This window comes from Alligator mississippiensis, chromosome 5 (genome assembly GCF_030867095.1).
Source record: "Alligator mississippiensis isolate rAllMis1 chromosome 5, rAllMis1, whole genome shotgun sequence".
Lineage (NCBI taxonomy): Eukaryota > Metazoa > Chordata > Crocodylia > Alligatoridae > Alligator > Alligator mississippiensis.
The window spans coordinates 182,043,644-182,065,156 of NC_081828.1; the positions used below are offsets into that span (position 1 = coordinate 182,043,644).

Consider the following 21,513-nt stretch of genomic DNA (forward strand, 5'->3'; position numbering starts at 1 on the left):
ATATCTATAGCTATCTATTTATCTGTCTGTCTGTCTAAATATATCTGCCTATATTAAAGGGCAAAGCAAACAATACTTCCCAGTGTATTAAGAAATTGTGTGTGTTTACCTAATGTTTGTTGCAGGGCTGGAAAAGACAGGGCTTTCATTGTTACTTGGTTGGACACACATTTCTAAAATTCTCAGAAGCAAGTGAGGCATGTCAAAGGAGCTATGGCTACCTAGTTACTGTGGAAGACAGGTATGGAAAAAGGCTTTTTAAATCAACTTTTAATTATTCAGACTATACAGTAACATATCTAAATCAACCATTTGACCATCTTCTCCATTTGGAATGATTTCATTAAAATTATAAGCTTGAAGCAGAAAAGAGTTAAGACTAAATCTTTAAAATGTTGTAAAACATGTATGTTCTTTCCCAGAAATGAACAAGCCTATCTCACTAGTTTGGTTGGGCTGAGTCCTGAAAAATATTTCTGGATTGGTCTCTCAGATGTAGAAGAACAAGGGACATTCAAGTGGGCCAATGGTGAAGTTGTTTTGTTCACTCATTGGAACTCAGGAATGCCTGGTAAGCACCTCACTACCATATGATCTGTGATGTTCATGGTTTGACTAACTTCTCACAAGTTTCCAAATGCTGTCCTCTGAGGGGCTAGACAGGATTCAGTCAGGCATCATCTCATGTCCTCATACAGGAAGGTAAATGAGGCACAAGGAGTGAGCTAGCCATCTTAACTTACCTGGTGCAAGGGAATAATGTAGCAAGTTGGTATCCCTCATTCTGAAACTGTGCAAGCAGGGCCTCCAGTGGTCTAAGATAAATACTGGGTAGTGCCTGGGCTAGAGGCGTTTCATGGTCTCAGCCAATCCAAAATTTTAACACAGTAGTTAGTGGCTGACAATACTACACCAGACTTTGAAAAACTGTTGTTGGATGTTGTTGGCAACTTGGACAGCAGTGACCATGAGATGATTGAGTTCAGGATCCTGACAAAAGGAAGAAAGGAGAGCAGCAGAGTATGGACCCTGGACTTCAAAAAAGCAGACTTTGATTCCCTTGGGGTATTGATGGGCAGGATCACCTAGGAGGACAGTCTGAGGAGGAAGGGAGTCCAGGAGAGCTGGGTGTATTTTAAAGAAACCTTCCTAAGGGTACAGGAACAAATTATCCCAATGCACAGGAAGAATAGCAAATATGGCAGGTGACCAGCTTGCTTTAGCAGATAACTCTTTGGCAAGGGACTTGAAGAGTAACAAGAACTGTTTCTACAGTGGCAACAAGAAGAAGGTCAGGGAAAGTATGGGTCCCTGACTGAATGGGGAAAGCAACCTAGTGATAGATGATGAGGAAAAGGCTGAAGTGCTCAATGCCTTTTTTACCTCAGTTTTCACAGAAAAGGTCACCTCCCAGACTACTGCACCTGGCAATGCAGTTTGGGCAGAAGGTGAGCAACTCTTAGTGGTGAAAGAACAAGTTAGGAACTATTTAGAAAAGCTAGATGTGTAAAAGTCCATGGGGCCAGACACAATACATTTGAGGGTGCTGAGGGAGTCGGCTGATGTGATTGCAGAGCCACTGGCCATTATCTTTGAAAACTCATGTCAACAAGGGGAGGTCCTGAATAATTGGAAAAGAGCAAATATATTGCCCATCTTTAAGAAAGGGAAGAAAGAGGATCTAGGGAGTTAGGGAACAGGCCAGTCTTGCCTCAGTTCCTGGAAATCATGGAACGGGTCCTCAAGGAATCCATTTCTAAGCACTTGGAGGAAAAGAAAGTGATCAGGAATAGTCATTCACCAAGGGCAAGTCGTACTTGACCAATCTAATTGCCTTCTATGATGCGATGACTGGCCCTATGGCTGTGGGGACAACAGTGGACATGATATACCTCGACTTTAGCAAGGCTTTTGATATGGTCTCCCACAGCATTCTTGCAAGCAAGTTAAGGAAGTATGGGCTGGATGAATGGACTGTAAGGTAGATAAAATGCTGGGTGGATTGGGCTCGATGAGTAGTGGTAAATGGTTCAAGGTCCAGTTGGCAGCTGGTATCAAGTGGAGTGCCCCAGGGCGCAGTCCTGGGGCTGGTTTTGTTCAATATCTTCATTAATGATCTGGAAGATGGGATGGATTGCACCCTCAGCAAGTTTGCGGATGACAGCAAGCTGGGGGAACTAGTAGATATGCTGGAAGGTAGGGCTAGGATTCAGAGTGACCTAGACAATTTGGAGGATTGGGCCAAAAGAAATATCATGAGTTTCAATAAGGACAAATGCAAAGTCCTACGTTTAGGATGGAAGACTCCTATGCACCAATACAGGCTGTGGACCAACTGGCTAAGCAGCAGCTCTTCAGAAAAGCACCTGGGGGTTATAGTGGACAGTGGGACTGTGCAAAATTTTGCCGGCTATTTCACTTTGACATTGGTTCAACTTGTTTTGAGCTCAAAACAGCAAAATCAAAATGAAACGAAGGTCTTCAAAAAAGCCTCGAAATGAAATGAGGGCAGTCAAAATGTTTCAAAAGTTTTGAAACATTTCATGTTTTGAAGCTGAAGCTGGGCTTGCCTGCAGGGAAACAGAAAGTAAGGAGAGGGAGAGGAAAGAGTGGGGAAGGAGTACTCTGGTATTGACCATGACAGTTTGGCTGCCTGAGATGCTGCTGGTGCTACTGTACTGCTTACTAAGTTATTACCTGCTGTCATTTAAAGTGGTGGACCAGAATGAGGCTGTAGGGGAGGAGGAGACCTTATCGGGGCACACTACCATGTCATGTAGAGGCCCCAACGCCAGTGATGGCATGCCTTAACACACACACAGCCACACACGTCATGAGTTTTGCTTGTCAGCAGCTTGAGGTACAGTTTCCCAGAAACCCCTGCATCTATTTCCTTGAAACCTGGCAGACTTCAGAATACTGGGCTGCATTAATGGGAGTGTTGCCAGCAGATCAAGGGAAGTAATTATCCTACTCTATTCTACACTGAGCAGGCCACATCTGGAGTACTGTGTCTAGTTTTGGACCCCTACTACAGAAAGGATGTGGACAAGTTGGAGAGAGTCCAGTGTAGGGCAACAAAAATGGCTAGGGGGCTGGGGAACATGACTTGTGAGGAGAGGGTGAGAGAACTGGGCTGATTTAGTCTGCAGAAGAGAAGACTAAGAGGGGATTTAATAGCAGCCTTCAACTACCTAAAGGAGGGTTCCAAAGAGGATTGGGCTAGACTGTTCTCAGTGATGACAGATGACTGAACAAGGTGCAATGGTTTTAAGCTGCAGCAAGGGAAGTTTAGGCTAGATATTGGGAAAAACCTTCTTACTAGGAGGGTGGTGAATTCAATGTCATTTTGTCATGAGATTTCACTCGGGTAGAAAAAAATAATTAGCCTTGTTCAATTTTTTAGTTTTCTCCCTTTTGACATGATGGGCTCATGGGATTTGTTAAATTGTACCTTTGCTGCTGTTCTGCATATTCATAGATCATATGTCCCTAACTGCAGTAGATTTTTCCATCCTTCAGCTATTAAAATTAATTTGATTTGAAGCGGAAGTCTTACTTTTTTGATAGCAAAGCCCTAAATTCAGGGATAAAACATAAAAAAGACTGTGCATTTGTCACTTACATATTTTTAATTTCTTGTATGACTCACTAAGGAAGAGAACCAGGCTGTGTTGCCATGGGAACTGGAATTGCAGGTGGATTATGGGATGTTCTTAACTGTGAGAAGGCAGCAAAATTTCTCTGCAAGCAGTGGGCTGAAGGAGTGACCCCTCCTTTGATTGCAGCAACAGTTTCTGATGCCCCATGTCCTGGGGGCTGGGAATTAGCCCCTTATACTAGCTTCTGCTTCAAAGTAAGTATTAAAGTTCAGTGATTCCTTTACTATTCCTCATCCACTGCATGTACTGAAGGGTCAATGCTCCTCTCAGTTACCCAATAATGTTTTGTATACCTGAAGGATGTCTTTTTAGGCAGTTTGTTTCTTTATAGTATTGTCAACCCCATTGCTCAAAATCATGAGTCAAAGTGCCAAACTATAAAGAGAATTGGTTAAAAAAATCACTAGAGTTTATAATATATACATACACATTGGACTCTCTTAGTGTTAGTGCCTCATTTCTAGATATTCTTGCTAACCATTAAGGCTAGAACCTTTTTTTTAAAAAAAATGACAGCTTAGGTTCTCTCTTCCTAATTGCCTTCAAGGGTTGTGGTTTTTAGAAAAATATCAGCTGTCAAGAGACTCGTGATAAAAATCACAAAAGCTGGCTAGATTATTTTCATAAGAAAAAGATGAAAAGTCACGGGAACTTGGCACCTTTCCAGACTTTTTGACAGCACATATGATGCATCTCAAAAACCCAGTTTCATTTTCAGAATTTTGATGGCACCTAGGCAAATAGGAAAAGCACTTTCTTTGTGTGTCCATGTTAAAATAACAGAAACCAAAACTAGAAAGCCAGACCTGCCCAATAAAAGCTCCTGCAGCATAATCTCTTCACCCTGGATATAAAACATGCTAAGCATGGGGTCATTCCTTTAAGGCACTGAACACCATTGTTGTAATCACAGAAAAGCACATGTGGAACTATTTATAGGCTTAAAACAAACACTTGCTTAAGTGATTAGGCCTTTGTAGGATTTAGCTTTATGTCCCTATTTCCTCATTTCTCCCATTAGTTAGATCTGTACTTAATCCATTTCTCAAAAATCTCTTACTTTTCACCCTGGGGTATTTAACATCATGCTATTTTTCCTCCCCCTCAGTAATCAAAATTCCCATTAACACATGAACTAGCTTTTATCCAAATGTACATGGCAACAGTTTTGAGTCTCCCCACTCTCCACCAGTATTTAAACAGCTCAGTGGAAACGGCATTCTGTAATCCAGGTTACAAGTGTAAATATGCATGTAATTTTCCAGGTTGTGTAAGATAATAGCTGCAAATATTTTGCTTGATTTTTATCACATCAGCAAGGTATTTCACACTAGGTTATTATGAAATATTTCCTCATTAGTTTTTTATAAGAGTGGGAAACCAAAGGAAAACCTGGTTTGAAGCTGAAGAATTTTGTAGAGAAATAGGAGGGAATCTGCTCAGCATTCACAGCAGAGAGGAACAGTTTCTAATATGGAAATTGGCACTGTGAGTATCTGTAAAAAACTGCTTCTGCCATTTTAATGATATGTTTATTTAGAATTATCAAATGTACTCTTGTGTCTAGAGCTGGATGCATAAGGGATTTTTATTTTGGTGGCTGCAAAGATTGGGAATAATTGGTTTGGGTTCAAACAAAATAGAATTGTTGTTATTTTTCAGCAAAACAACCAAGATTGTTTTAATGCTCACTCTCCCCTCTCCCCACCAAAAGTTTTTTTTGACTTAAAGATGTTTTGTCTCATGTTGGATTCTTTATAACCACCTTATTTAACTTATCTTCTTTTCATTAGGCTTAAACACAAATCTAAAGATGAAAAGTTTTACTTAAAATGTTGAAACAAATCCTTTTAGCAATTCCAAAATTAGTTTATTTGAAAAATGTCAAAATTAAATATGTTGACTTAAAAAAAAATTCTCCCATTTTTTGGCCAAAACTATTCATTACATTTGTCTGAAATTCACAAATAGTTTCATTTATTTCAAATGGCATTTTTCAGTGAATTTACTATTCATCACTTTTCCCCTCAGCTCTAGTCAACATTTCTGAAATAGTGAATTTAAAGTTAAAATATGGTTATTATATTTTAACCCAACTTATTTTTTAATTGCCATATTTAAAAAAGGGTTCAAGACTTTAGTCTGAAGTGGAGTTTCATAATTTGGGTACCAGATTAGCCCACAAAAATATGAGATAAGAAGTTATTTTAAAAAGAAAAGAACTTCTTCTAGATCTTCTAGATAGGGCTTTAAATTAAGATTGCCGAGGGATGGGGAAACACAGACTGGACCGGAGCTTGCCTCGCCACCAACATACAAGAAAGCTCTGTAGACAGGGACACTAGAAGAGCCACTTCCATGGGAGCTGAAGGAGTAGTTTTCCATCAGCATGACAGGAAGTTGAAAGCCTCAGTAGGAGGACTCAGGTACCTGTACACTAATGCCAGAAGCATGGGGAACAAGCAATTGGAACTAGCCCTCCTGCTCTCCAGTGGGCATTTTGATCTAGTAGGGATTATGGAGACCTGGTGGGACTCCTTACATGATTGGAGTATAGCCATAAATGGCTATGCCCTGTATAGAAGAGACTTAGTAGGGAAGAAAGGTGCAGGTGTGGCTGTCTATGTGAAGGAGCATTACACCTTCTTGGAGGCCAACATTGGCTCCAAAGAAGGACGACTCAAAACCCTTTGGGTCAAACTGCAGGTGGTTGGAGAGACCTAACTGTAGGTGTGTACTACAGAACAGTAAACCAAGGGGAGGAACTTGATCTAGAGTTTGCCTGAGAACTGACAGAGGCTGCACATGCACAGGACATGGTCATCATGGGTGACTTCAATTACCTAGACATCTCTTGGGAGGAACACTTGAACACTCGGCCAAGTTGGGTCAGCTGTGTTCCTTTCTGACCTGCATTGAAGAGATTTTTTTTTACTTGGGAGGTGCAAGGGCCAACCAGAGGTAATGCTCTTCTAGACTCGGTCCTGGTTAAAGGAGATGACCTGGTGACTGACTTAAACATAGAGGGCAGCCTGGGCTACAGTGACCATGGAACCAGCACACTCACTGTCCATCACAAGGTGGACAAATTAGATAGCAGGACCGAAGTTTTGTTGGACTTCAAAAATGCAAAATTCAGCAAGCTCGGGTCATTAGTAGGGGAAGTGCTGCGGGACCAGGGACCAAAGGCAAAAGGAGTACATGAAGAATGGTCATTCCTTAAGGACATGATCCTTGAAACACAAAGGAAGTCCATTTCCACATGGAGGAAATGTATCAAAAGGGCTGGGAAGCCCTCTTGGCTAAACAGGGAAATCATGGTCCTCTTACGAAACAAGAAAGAGATGTACAAACAATGGAAGATTGGGGCATGTCCCAAGGAAGATTATACAGCAATGGCCTGCACTTGTAGGGAACAGATTAGAAGGGTTATGGTGGCAACTAAACTAGAATTAGCAGTGGGGATCAAGGACAACAAGAAGTCCTTCTTTATGTATGTAGGAAACAGGAAGAAAACAAATGGGAGTGTGGGGCCACTGCTCAACAACTCAGGACAGCTGGTTACCAACGCTCAGGGGAAAACTGAACTCCTGAATGACTACTTTGCTTCAGTCTTTCACATGGCCAAGGGGGAAAACATACCAGATAGAGTACAGAAGGAGCAGAGTAGGAATGACTGCCTTCCTACTATGGCCATAGAACTGGTATGTGACCAATTAAAAAAATTAGACATGTATAAATCAGCCGGCCTGGATGAACTTCATCCAAGGATGCTGAAGGAGCTGACTGAAATTATCCTGGAACCCCTGGCAATGCTCTTCCAAAATTTGTGGCACTCTGGAAAGGTCCCTGAGGACTAGAAGGGCACCAATGTTGTGCCCATCTTCAAGAAGGGGAGGAGGGAGGACTCGGGTAACTATAGGCCAATTAGCCTAACTTCTATCGCAGGGAAAATCCTGGAAAAATTCACCAAGGAGTCTATTTGCGATAGGCTTGCAGAAGGTAGGATTCTGGATGACAGCCAGCATGGCTTCGTCATGGGCAGGTCTTGTCTTACCAACCTCATCTCTTTTTACAATCAGGTAACTTGCCACCTGGATAAGAGAGAGGAGGTTGACATTGTATACCATGACTTCCAAAAACCTTTTGATTTGGTATCCCACAATGTTCTCATAAGAAAATTAGAAGACTGTGGGTTTAACTGAGAGACAGTTAGGTGGGAAGGAAGCTGGCTATGGGGTAGGGCCCAGAGAGTTCTACTGAACAGATATATGTCCTCTTGGCAAGAAGTGGCCAGTGATGTCCCTTAGGTGTCGGCGCTTGGTCCAGTGCTTTTTAACTTCTTCATCAATGATTTGAATGTGGAAGTGAAGAGCTCACTGGCTAAGTTTGCGGATGACACCAAATTATGAGGAAGCATGATCGCACTTGAAGATAGGCTGCAGGTACAGGTGGACTTAGACAGGCTGGCAAGTTGGGTGGATCAGAACCAGGTGAGGTTTAACATTGAGAAATATAAAGTGCTCCACCTGGGGATGAGCAATCCCCTGCACACCTACAGACTTGGCAATGCCAATCTGACCAGCACTATGAATGAAAGAAACTTGGAGGTAATAAATGACCACAGTATGAACATGAACCAGCAGTGCAATGTTGTAGCCAGCAGAGCAAATAATACATCAATCGATGTATCTCAAGTAAAACCAAGGAAGTGATTCTTCCACTCTACTTGGCATTGGTGAGACTGCAGTTGGAGTACTGTGTCCAGTTCTGGGCACCGCAGTTCAACAAGGACATGGAAAAGCTTGAGAAAGTACAGAGAAGGACCATATGATCAGAGACTTGCACAGCAAGCCATACGAGGTAAGGCTGGGACTCTTCAGTATGAGGAAGAGAAGGCTGAGAGGGGTTTTAGTAGCAGCTTACCACTACATCAGGGGCGTACATCAAGGGCTCGGTGAGAAACTGTTCACGAGGGCACCCTAGGGGAAAAATAGGAGCAATGGTCACAAACTCCTGGAAGACTATTTCAGGCTTGACATTAGGAAAAACTTCTTCACAGTCAGGGTGTCCAGACTGTGGAATAAGCTCCATCCAGAGGTAGTGCAATTCCCTACCCTGGAAATCTTCAAGAGGAGACTGGACAATCACCTTGCTGGGGTTACTTGACTCCAGTTGTCTTTCCTGCTTGGTGTGGGAGGCTGGACCCGATGATCTTCTGAGGTCCCTTCTAGCCTACATTCTATGACTATGAAAATCAGACAGTTAATGGCTGATTTCAGTCAGCTACAAAATGCTATTGTGAAATGTCAAAGTCTGTTGTTTCCCCGTGACCTAATATAAATGGGTTTATTGTTGTGTAAAAAGGCAGTTTAGAAATTCGGATTTAGTAGATATATTATATATAAGAGGCTCTCTGGATTAAACTATGCCCTCCTGGTTGAGTGGCTATACAGTAACCAGTACCATGAGGCCCCCATTTCAGTTGTGAGCAATATGTGCTATTATATTAGAAATACAATACTGTACAATGAATAATATGAAAGAAACCTGGATTACAGAAAGGGAACAAGATTTTTAATTAACAATATTGTTTTATAATGCTTTAGTTTTGATTTTTTTTTTTTTTTGTTAAAAATGATTAATACAAACTCCTACCTGCAGTTGAGAGAAGATACCTGAAAAGAGACCTTTATCACTTTGTTATAGGTCGGAGATACTGCTCCAAGATATATTTCATCAAAAACAAGATAAGAATTGTTATACTGACCAGACTCCATGATCTGCTCGGGTGAAGCCATCTTGTGTGGTAGACAAGGGGCACAGTTAGGGAGTTGGTTATGGTACTATTATTACTGGACCACATTAACAATGTCTGCTAGTGACTGCTTTAAAGAATGCCAACTTGGCAGTGTTATACCTGGGTCTGCTACCACCTTCGGATTGCCAGAGAACAACATGCTCATCATGCTGCTTACATAGGAAATTATAGCAGGCAGGGTTAGCGTAGGATCTAGTTTTATGTCCTCTGGGGAGGTGAGGCTGATTTTCTCTGACCAAAACCACATAACATTTGTGGAACTTGCTCCAATATGTCCAGTAGCATAATAAAGGTGAGGTGACTGTGCCACTACCTCCAGGTACTGATGCTGGGTGGGGGGGAGAGGATGAAAAAAAAAGAAATGTGACTGCATTGCCTGACTAACAGCCCCCTTGCCACTGGCAGCACAGCTAGTGACGCTTCCCAGTGTGGTGCTGCTGCCCAGTGTGCTTAGGTGTCATGGTATGCTTCTGAAAATACCAGTGGTAGAAAACAATCAGAAAGCTTTTTTTAAGAGGTCCATTTACAGTGGCCTTCATACACAAACAGAAACAAAAAGTGCATAAACACATCTCCTTCCTTTCCAGGTTCCTTTTAAGAGAAAATTTTATAAAGAAATGCTGTAACTTCTAACATTAAATGCTGTAACTTCTAACTTGTGTTTTTAGGGTTTACGTTATCTTATCATTACTTACAATTTATATTGTGTATTTCAGGGATGAAGGATTTTTCTTTCAGCCTTTCTGGATAGGTTTGTTTCACTTGAATCCTGATGATGGGTATTTCTGGATTGATGGCTCTCCCGTGAGTGCTCTAGTTACTGGACAATACTTTTCTTTCTGACTTTTATGATATTGTTTTCCTAATCCCTTCTAGGCCCTTTCCTACTTCCTTTCCCTTCCCTTTTAAATTTTCATATTTGGGTTCTTACTTGATTTCATACTTGGCCCATACTTCATGAACAATTGGAATGGTTTAGTGTTAGTAGTTGCTGCTTGAAGGAAGAAAACTGCCACTGAGTCTCTTCCAAAGCCATCAGACAGGAGCATACATAATCTGCATCTACAGGTACATTAAAATAGACACAAGCAGAGTCTATTGCCAATCCCTAATGCTTCATATTTTGTGAAATGTACATCAATTTGGAAGGATGATGTGGGAAAATACCCTTCAGTAGACAATGTGCTAGTGAATGTGGATCAAAGATACTTCTCTCTAGGTCAGCACTAACTTCTAGAGCAATTTGCTTTCCAACAGAGTCTGTTTGTACCTAAGGATGCATACAGAAGTTTAGGCTGCCTGTCGGGGAGGTGCTCTAACTAGGGTGCTTTACATGGAGCACTGTGAGTTCGAGTGCCATTGAAACCAACAGGTGTTTTCCTGTTGTGTAATGGTGGAGAGGGAGGGTGGTTCAGAGCCTTTCTGTACTGGCCCAGGCCAGCAGGTGGGGGCACTCCAGCAGCTTGCCAGGAGGCTGCTGGATCACCCCTCTCCCTAGTCTCACTCCCCCCCACCAGGTGGCAACTGTCAGCAGCAGCTTACTGAGCCTTTCACTGTGTGCCCCCTCCAACTATTCCTGCTGGGGTCTTGGGGAGAGCTGGGCCAGGCCCATAAGATGCGGGGGGGCTCCATTTAACCTGCCCCTCCATGTGAGCATCTTGACAATGACAGCCTGGAGCTAGGGCTGGGGGTGGGAAGCAGATCTCCTTTGTCTCATGGGCCCAGCCCAGCTCCCTGCAAAAGCCCAGCAGGGGTAGTCAGGCTAGGCCTGTAAGGCAGGGGGCTCTGTTTCCCCCCAACTCCCTGCCACAACTCCAGATGCAGCAGCCACAAAGCAGCTGCTGTTAAGATGCTCACAAGGAGGTAGAGGAAGAACGGAGCCACCCCTACTGCATTGTCCCATCCTGCTCCCCCCAAGACCCAAGCAGGGGTAGCTGGGGGGCACGTGCAGCTGGGGGCACCTCTTCCTCCTCCCAAGCAGCTACGCAGGGAGGAGACAGGGGTTTTCTCTCTTCTGTGTGATAGTCCTGGGGGCAGGGCTGAGCACCAGCCCAGTTGTGCAAAGCTGCATGAGTTGCAGGGGGAATCACCTGAAATTAACTCTCCTGGAGGAACCGCACACAGATTCTCTAAGGTGCTCTGCCCTGCAGCACACTTGTCTGATACTACATCAGATGAGTGTTAAATTTTGGTGCAATTAGCCATTTTAAAAGTCCTCTGCAGCCATGAGCGCTTGTTGTGTTACAGCTACAGAGTGCTTTTGGGGGCCTCATCAGGTGAACAATTTAACTGTACACAGGCTAAAGTTGGCTCACCAAGAAGGTTTGTCCCTTCATGGGTATGAGAAAAGTCCCTGAGTATGTGAAGTGTGTGAAATACAATCCTTCCATTTCATATGGTATACTATGTTTACTCCTGTTTTATAACACCCATCCACCCTGATGGTTCTTCCTGATCAAGATATACACAACTATTTCAGCCCATCTGTGTTGTCCCATCAGACATATGAATATCAAGATAGTGCAATAGCCTCATTTCCATCTGACAAAGTGTGTGTATAGATTCTGCAGCTCCTACTAGTCCTAGAAATGAAATGTCAGAAGACAAGCCGACTCTGAGGCTGTTTAACAGATCATAGCTCTTCCTCATACTGAAGAAAATGGTAACAGTGCAATGCTTCTATCATAGGTAGTTTATGAAAACTGGAATGAAGGAGAACCCAGTAATGATAAAGGAATTGAACATTGTATAATGTTTGAAGGCTCAACAGGAATGCAATGGAATGCTACATACTGTGAACACTTGCTTAATTGGATTTGTGAAATAAAAAAAGGTAGGTTTACTTCCTCATTTAATTAAAGTCATAAACCAAATCTTGTTGGACTAACTAAAATTAAAAATAGGTGTGCTACTGAAATATTTTTGTATGGGAAAAAAAGAAAAAAAGAAAGTGATGTAAAATATGAGGGCATAAATTCAATTCTTTTAATTAAAATATTTCTATACAGGAGGTCAAAAAAGTCTCTGCCACTTTATTTGTAACTTTATCTGCTTAATATTGATTGAACTGACAAAGCGACAATGTCTATTTCTTCTCATCTTGTGTCTATACTTACATCTTTTAAAGCTTTGCTAAGGGGAGCTGGATCAGAAGCAATAGAGCTCCAGCTTCCATAAGTAAATAGGTGTGATATTAAATACTTTTGAGAAAATAATAATCAAACTCAGAGAGATGAACCATCTACTTCAGCAAGAGGGTAAATAGTTAAGAATTTAATTCAGGCCTAAATTACTTCAGCTTCCACCAGCATTTCCCTGTCAGCAGGGCCCTAAGCACCAGAATGTACAGAAGTAAAGGCTTGTGGCAACATCTGATTTGCCTAGTGGCATAAAGACTGCCACAATATAGCTCAAACTAGCACAGTGCAAAAGTGACCTGGCAGGTATTGTGGTCAGTGTGCCTGGGTATGTGGTGATTTGGTTAACTGAGGAATAAATCACTCAAATTCAAATAAAACAATAAAATATTTAATGCATTTTGATCTATTTTCTGCCCTCCATCCTATGTAGAATTCCAGTGTCCTTCCTCCCACACCTCTCAGCTGAGTATTTTAGTGCATAAACAGAAGGCCTGGACACCCTGCAAGATAGGGGGTAGGGACCAAGAGACTTTGTCTGACGAAGATGTCTGGGAAACAAGGTTATAAATAATTCCTGCCTACAACATTGCAATACAGATGGTTAGGACCATTCAAGAAAGCAACTGGGGTTGAGAGGAAGTTAGGAATAAAGAAGCAGCTGCCTAACAGGAAATGAAACTGGCCCACTCCTGAGGTCTCCTGGACAGCAAGATCATTCTCAAACACTGAGAGGCATTACATTTCCACACTGAATACATTACCCTAATGGAAAAATCCATGCTATTTTACTAATGGATTACTCATGACAAATATGCCCTCAGGCCATTGGCTTTCAAGCAGCAGCTTGAGACAAGTTCATCATATGGCAGTTCTTTTTAGCACTTTAAACACTACATTTTATGTGGTTTGTTTTTATCAGCTCTTCACATAGTTAGTCAGAAGGACTTAAGAAACTGAGAGGCAGAGACCTGAGTCAGTTTATTTTAATCTTCAATTACCTATTAGGAATAACAACGACAATAGCAATAACAATAATCATGATAGTAATAAAAACACCCGAGGCTCTAAGTATGGATTTGTTTTCAATCATTTTGTTGTTACTGCAGAGAAATAATAGAAATTCTGCCCTTACTTGCTGGATTTTTTTGTATTTAACTCTGTAGTTTGGCCTGAGTATGACTGAGGAACTTTAATAGTCAAACAGTATGGGATATACTTATTCCCTGAAGACTGGCATATCCACTTTTATAAACTGGTACATTTTGTTATAAGAGATCATTATTCTCATATGTATGGCAGCCTTACCAGGAGAACTGAGGCATGAATATAGTGGGAGCCCATCAAGGGCAATGATACTGGGACACAATGACTGGGCCTCTATCATCCCTGCTTTTACAGGCCTCTAAACCAATATCATGTGCAATGGCTAGCAATTTTAACAATGCAAAGCACCTATCCTCTCATTTTAACTGTCTAGGGCACTCTGACTCCTTTCCAGTGGTGAATCTCCCCATATCAAGTTAAAATAATATTTAGATTGATTCCACCTATCTTCAAATCATTCAGCATGGCACATAGCAACACTGATGGTGGATTTTTGGGAAGTATTCATGTCTGAGATTTTACTTTTTTTTTTTTACAGGTAGACAATAAACCTATAGTAAGCATAAGGGTAACCATTAGTAGTATGGAGCAAACTATATTACAGAGATATTGTAACTGATTCTTGACTAAACCTTACAAGGTCAAGGAAGTCAGAGTTTGGGTTACACTTAAAAAAAAGTCCAGATATGCTAAGGTACAGAGATACTTATCTAATGCCCTTGAATAACCTTAGTGCCAACCTATATTAGCATTTTAAAGAGAAATATGAAAAACATCTAAGTTTGTAAAAATCAGATTTATCTTATCTGTTTTCTGTTCCTTGTTCTTTGCATTTCTGTTCCTCATTCCTTTTGTTGCTATTGCTGATTCATAACATTTTCCCACTAAGCAGAGCAAATAAGGAACTGGGAAAGGTAATGGCATAAATAATGACCCATATGCAAAAAAACCCCAAAACCAAACAAACAAAAACCAACCAACTAAACAAAGAAAAAAACACCCACAAGACATTCAAAACACAATGGCATCTATGGAAACTAAGACACTATAGCTGGACCTAAAATAAGAGATGGATTAGCTTCCCCCTTCTAGTCTACCTCACAACAGAATTGCAGCTCTACATTAATCTGTTCCTCATAACTTCTCCTTATTTGGCAAACCTTGGCTTCCCTCCTGGCTGTTCTGCTCTGCCAGTGTTCCCACACTGTACATTTTTTAGTTTCAAAATGAATCCTGCTTTTTCCATGCAACCCTTAATATTTTGCTCAAACTTCCTACACTCATCACAAAATGCCTATTCCTCTCTCTCTAATGTCCTCATGAATAACAAACCTGGAGCACAAGGGGAAAGGGGCGGTAGGACTGAGACACTGAGTAGGGACACTACATGGAAGGGCTTAACTAACCTGTAGGCTGTCCTGGGGCAGGCACCCAGGGTGGGTATCACCAAGGATAACTTTTGGTATTGTTCTTTGGCAGGGACAAAGACAGGAAAATGGTGGGAAGGAGTGGTATTGTATTGCTTATTCTAATTTTTTTTAAATAGAATGATGTGGTTCCTGGGGGGAGGGCGGGGGGGGGGGGGGGGAGGATGAATGGGGGTTTTTTGTCTCCTGTAAGAGAAAGGAACAAACAGATTTGGAAGGGGAAATGAAAGTGGGGAGGGATGCCCCTGAGTGTAAGAAAGGGGAATGGGTGGAGTAGGACAGCCATGCCACCTCTGCTATAGTGGGAAGCCCATTCTTGGGAGGGACAGTTGCAGGGCTTGTCCCACACCAAGCTGCGTGGAATAGTAGATACACTGGAGGATAGGGCTAGGATTCGGAGAGACCTAGACAAATTAGAGGATTGAACCAAAAGAAATCTTATGAAGTTCAGGACAAGTGCAGAGTCCTGTACCTAGGACAGAACAATCCCATGCACCAACACAGGCTTGGGGACTGACTGGCTAGGCAGCAGCTCTGCAGAAAAGGACCTGGGGGGTTCAAGTGGGCAGTAAGCTGAATATGTGCCAACAGCATGCCCTTGTTGCCAAGAAGGCTAACAGCATACTGGGTGCATTAGTAGAAGTGTTGCCAGCAGATCAAGGGAAGTGATTCTTCCCCTCTATTCAGCACTGGTGAGGCTACATCTGGAGTGTACTGGGTCTAGTTTTGGGACCCCACTTCAGAAAGGATGTGGACAAATTGGAGAGAGTCCAGCATAGGACAACAGAAATGGTTAGGGGGCTGGTGTACATGACTTACGAAGAGAGGCTGAGGGAACTGAGTTTATTTAGTCTAGAGAATAGTAGGCTGAGTGGGGATTTAATAGCAGCCCTCAGCTACTGGAAGAGTGGGTCCAAAGAGAATGAAGCTAGACTGTTCTCAGTGGTGGCAAATGACAGGACAAGGAACAAAGGTCTCAAGTTGGATCATGGGAAGTTCAGGTTAGATATTAGGAAAAAACTTTCTCACAAGGAGGGTAATAAAGCACTCAAACAGAGAGGTTGTGGTATCTTCATCCTTGGAAGTTTTTAAGAGCTGGTTAGACAAAGCCTTGGGTGGGATGATATATTTGGGGACAGTCCTGCTTTGAGCAGGGGGTTGGACTAGATGACCTCCTGAGGTTCCTTCCAAGCCTCATTTTCTATGATTCTATGTCTGCTTAGGTGTGAGGCAGGGGAGTGGCAGGGAATACAGAGATATCTTTCTTTTCTAGAGGCAGTCAATATGAGTTGGAAAGCAAGGTTGGATTGGTGAACAGGAGGGAAGGGAGGTTAGGGGAATGTTTTCTTTGACTAGAAGCAGAGCAGTGGGAGGGAGTGAGGTAGTGACTGTTTTTGAACTAAGAGGGAGAGTGATTGCTTGTGCCCTTCTTTCAATATTTTATTCTTGCTTCTACTTTTTTTGTCTTTTACTGTAAGCCACCCTGAGTCTTTTTTGGGAAGGTGGCATATATATCTAACAAACAGAATGGTAGAAGTCAAGAAGGACACTGGGAATGTCTTATGAGTTATGATATTTATATGAGGTCTGTGTAATTTTCAGTCCTTGTGATTGGTTTGCATTGATGTAGGTGGGCCACATCTCACTACAACTTGAGCACCTCAGTGTGGTTGGTTCTTACTCCTCTAGTATGAAAAGAATTTGAATGATATAATTAACCATATGCTACGGTGCATCATGATGGTCTGAAACCATGATTTCACTTTATGAAAGACACTGTGGGTGCATCTATATGAGACATTTACTGTGCAATTAACTAACTGTGCATTAAACATATTTAAATACAAGTACTACCCTGATGCAGAGTTTTTTTGTGCATGTCAGTGTACATGCAGATACTGCCCTGGCTGGCTGGTGCACAAGGTGCTTCAGTGCAGCATTAGCCAGTAGGCAGCCCCCAGACTGGAGTGTCTTCTGCCCCAGCCAGCCACTCCACAGCCTCTTTGGAGGATACATGGGCTGGCAGGCTGACCCCCTGGGTTCTCTGCCCACTTGGGCCGCTCTGAATGGGCTCCACATGCAGCACACGAATAAACTCTGAAGCAAAAAGCTCTGAAGTTTATTCATGAACATTAATCACATGTGTAGATGCACCCTGTATGCATTCACATCTCACACACTTCTTTCTTTGAAATAAGACATTGAAATTCTGAGTGCATGTCTTAAGCAAAAAATCATGATTTCTACACCACAATGGAGGCAGGGGAGTGGTGAGCCAGTACTTTGACAGGTAAGACTGGAAAATTATTTTTTCGTTCATTTTGCCTTGCCGAAACAAAGTGTTTATCTTATTTGTAAAGTGCCTGCAATGGGAATGGATTGAAACTTGTAGTTTTCATAATGTTTTTTCTGCATGGAGGATTACTGCAATCCACTACCTTGATGTTTTTATTGAAATGTAACTATTTAATAATATTCTTATAAATGTAAACATTTTCAACTTAATCTTATGTCATATGTCAAAAATCTGTAAAGCACATACATTATACTTAGTATTTCACTTAATCATGAAGTCATTAGCTACTACATAAAATTAATCTCCTTAGATAGATATGTAAGAAGTATTATTTATGCTTTTTTTGTTTTACAGGTGCATCACTAAAACCTGAACCAAGTACCATATTTGGTAGGGGTTTTTTTCTCCTTTTGCCAGATAAATATTATTGTATGATATACAAAACTTATGTAGTTCAAATACAAGTATAGCTTATATAACTTCTTTATCTTTCAGAATATGAAGTCAGTGATGATGAATGGGTTAAACATGAAGATAAATGGTACTATTTCAGCATAGAGAGTACCTATATGGAGAAAGCCCAAGAAATGTGCAGGAAGAATTTTGCAGATCTTGTTGTCATTGATAGTGAAAGCGAACAAAAGTTCCTATGGAGATATGTAAGGACCAAATACATTGCTTCAGAAATAGGTTCAACGTAGGTTCAGCCTAATCTTGCCTTGAGCAGGGGGCTGGACCAGGTGACCATATAAGGTCCATTTTAGCCCTACTTTCCTATGATCCTCTGCTGAATATGGATTGTGTGCAGTTTACTTTCGGAGATTGTGCAGTGAAGTACTTCCATAACTGTACTGCACCTTGTTCAGGGTTTATCTGACCAGCTTGGTTTGTTCATTATATTTACATTCTTTCTTTGGCTCCTTCTTAGCAACAACCTAAATATAATGCAAAATAATGATTCCCACCTGATAGGCTTGCAAAATCCAAGTGTAGCAGGCACGTTGGCTGAGACATACATACAGTACTGGGCTTTTATTGTTTAATCTAACAACTATTAGCTAGTTTGTTGATCTCCCAGTTCCAATAGGGCGTGTCCTGAGCTTCAGGTTTTTCACTTGTAACAGAGGGGCACACTGTGAGAACAGAGGCAGAGGACACAGGAGAGCACTGACATTGACAGCCTGCCTCATTCTCCAATCCCTCTCCCCATGGAAAGAGAGAGGAAAAAGCAGAGCATTGTGGGATGCTGGAGGATCCAGCAAGCTCCTATTGCTCTCCATAGACTATCAGATGTAACAGGAAGTGCTTCAAAATGAAGTGCTTCTGAGAAATTACTGTTTTCTACAAAGTTATTTTTGGAGCACTTTAAAAAATATGTACATCTGTCCAGTCACCCTTTGAAGTGTGTCAGACATATGAAATGCTTCAAATATCCTGAGGAGAGTGCTTTGAGAATGAGATCCAGCAGAGCAGCTGAAAAAGTAAAGGCAACAAAATTAAAACCCTGGACCACAGCCCTATTTTGGAATTTATGTATTTATTTGTCCCCTTTATTTTCCCTCTGGGGAAGGAAAGAGAGAGACAGAGGGTGTGTGAATGTTGGCAGAGAAGGGAGACACAGACCTATATGGGCTATCTCCTTTGCTAGAACTCTGTAAGGCTGTGCAGCCAGGAGACAATGCTGTACATCTCTGTCATGCACCCCTTATGCCTTCTCCCTATCTTTATCTTCTCTATACATGTGCATCTCAGAACCACAAAGTACCCAATCTGGGAACCACAAAAGAGGAAAACTGCACCACAGTGATGGTTGAGCCCTTCCCAGGATGTAGTTGATATAAAAAGAAATGTTTTAATTTTTTTTGTCTTAGATTCACTATAAAAACAGAATGGATTCATATTTCATTGGTTTATCTGGGAGCTTGGATCAAAAGTTTAGGTAAGTAAAGAAGCAGCAGTAAGGATTGCAATAATTAATGACACTCTTAGCATGGCTAAATTAAAGAGTTGTGGGAGCTTCCATTTCAAAAGTGTGATAACTCTGTTGCAAAAATGTGTTCCAGTACATAGTCTCAGTAGACAAGTCTCATATTAAAAAATATATATTTATAAATCCTTGGAAAAGAGTGAGTGAGTAAAATTCATTCCTAAGTGTTCATCAATTTGTTTGGTTTGCACATGTTTTGAAATGTTATTCCTTCAAAAGAGACAAAGCTCAGCAGATTCTCGTTCTTGGGATTGTGAGCCTTCTTATGGATATGTATGGTGCAGTACAGGTAGTCCTTGACTTACAACATTTCGAGTTACAACGTTTCATACTTACAACGTTTATAAATTGACACCTGTTTCAACTTTACAATGCCAGTTTCAACTTACAATGCTTGATCTGATGCAATGCCATGCCATGCCAGCGAACAAGTTCACTATGTCACTCATCTCCCTGGAGAACATCTGTCCAAACTTCCTTGTACACTTTCTTTAAGAAAGCAGACTGTCACAGGGAAGAGGCCAGGGAGGAACCCCGGGGGCAGGAACCCTTGGAGGGAACTGAAAGTAAAAGAAAAGAAAAAGAAAAATACTTACCTGCAGCAGGACCCACAGCAGACAATAAGGGGGAGTGGCCCGTAGGCTACCTTGGATACATATAGGGCCAAACATAGGCCAACTAATATCGGGTGGGTATTGGTCAGTAGGCCAGGGAAGGTGGAAATTAGGGGCAGCTGGGCCCCTCAGTGTATATCAGCGAGCTTTTTTGTGTATTTTATGTTTCCCACTGTTGGAGGGGTTGAGGAGTAGAGCTCGTGGAGCCTGATTGTTAATTGAGCCTTTAGGTAGTGGGTAGCCTCAGGGAAAACGGGATGGCCTCAGGCTGCAGGTGGAAGATCACGGGCTGTTTACCCGTAGGCAGAGAGGACCACCCTGGCGAACATCTTCAGGGACTCAACAGTCAGGGATCAGGCCAAGAGAACATCGGTGACCCGTCAAGGCTGGGTATAAGGGCGAGGTAGAGGGGAGGTGGAGTCTCACAGAAGACAGCCAGACAGATGTCCCACTGTCAAGAGACTCCCAGTGGTTGGACCCTTCACTGAAGGAAGATTCAAAGTCGTGGCAGGCGAGATTGTGAAAGACTACACTGGGGTAAATATCCACTCAATGGAACACCGGTGACAGAAAGGCGAACATCACCGAACATCCAGGCCAGAGCAGCACGGGACCAGATATTCAAGGCCAGATGAGCACACAGACAAGACTCCAGAAAATCCTGCAGCCAAGACTCCTGAGAAGACTCCAGCCAACAACCCTTCAAAAAGTCCAACCAAGAGCCCTTCAAAAAGTCCAGCAAAGTCACCTTAAAAAAGTCCTTCCAAATCAATATGATTGCTATTTACAATATAAATATATTAATGTAGCTATATTACTTATCTATAAGTGATCGACTACAAAATTCTGGGGTATTTTAAGTGAAAATAGGGTATTAGGCCTTGGTTCAGGAACCAATCCCCCATTTATAACATTGTTTCTTATGAGAAAATTGGTTCCGAGTTACAATGTTTTGACTTAAGACGCAGTTTTCAGGACCCAATTGTGTCGTAAGTCTGAGGACTGCCTGTATTACTGTGCTTGCCTCCTTGCAGAAGGGACGAAGCAGGAGGAGAAGGAGTGCAGGTAGGGTGGCCATCATAGAGGACATTCCAATTTTCTGCTACTTTATCCTCTATTGATATGGAACCCGATGCATTTATGTCCTCTATTTTTCTCTTGAAGGGGGATGCAGGAAGTGTGAGTAGATAAACAGATATTTTTCTTGAAGAGAAAAATACAGGACATAAAGGTTGTCCAGGTCCGTATCAATAGAGGACAGAGGACAACCAGACTGTCCTCTATGATGGTCTCCCTGGGCGCAGGGGAGAGGCAGGGCAGGGAAAGCCTGAGCCTGCTCTTATCTGTTTAGTTACTCACAGCTCCTGCATCCCCCTTCAAAGCATCTTGCAGCACTCCAGGGTATCCCAGCACCCTGGTTGAGAATAACTGCACTAAAGCATTTAGAAGGAATGAGGTAGGC

At 42.1% G+C, this 21,513-nt stretch overlaps 1 protein-coding gene across 1 annotated transcript in view; it reads left to right on the forward strand.

Annotated features, from left to right (window-relative positions):
• Window positions 1–21,513, forward strand: part of LOC102567543 (macrophage mannose receptor 1-like) — a 75,588-nt gene that overhangs the window by 29,452 nt on the left and 24,623 nt on the right. The window contains exons 8-16 of the mRNA XM_014601567.3: window positions 126–241; window positions 423–571; window positions 3,657–3,856; window positions 5,023–5,150; window positions 10,200–10,287; window positions 12,172–12,316; window positions 17,805–17,840; window positions 17,946–18,109; window positions 19,322–19,389. Of these exons, the coding sequence (XP_014457053.1) occupies window positions 126–241; window positions 423–571; window positions 3,657–3,856; window positions 5,023–5,150; window positions 10,200–10,287; window positions 12,172–12,316; window positions 17,805–17,840; window positions 17,946–18,109; window positions 19,322–19,389 (1,094 nt within the window). The remainder of the gene's footprint in view (window positions 1–125; window positions 242–422; window positions 572–3,656; window positions 3,857–5,022; window positions 5,151–10,199; window positions 10,288–12,171; window positions 12,317–17,804; window positions 17,841–17,945; window positions 18,110–19,321; window positions 19,390–21,513) is intronic.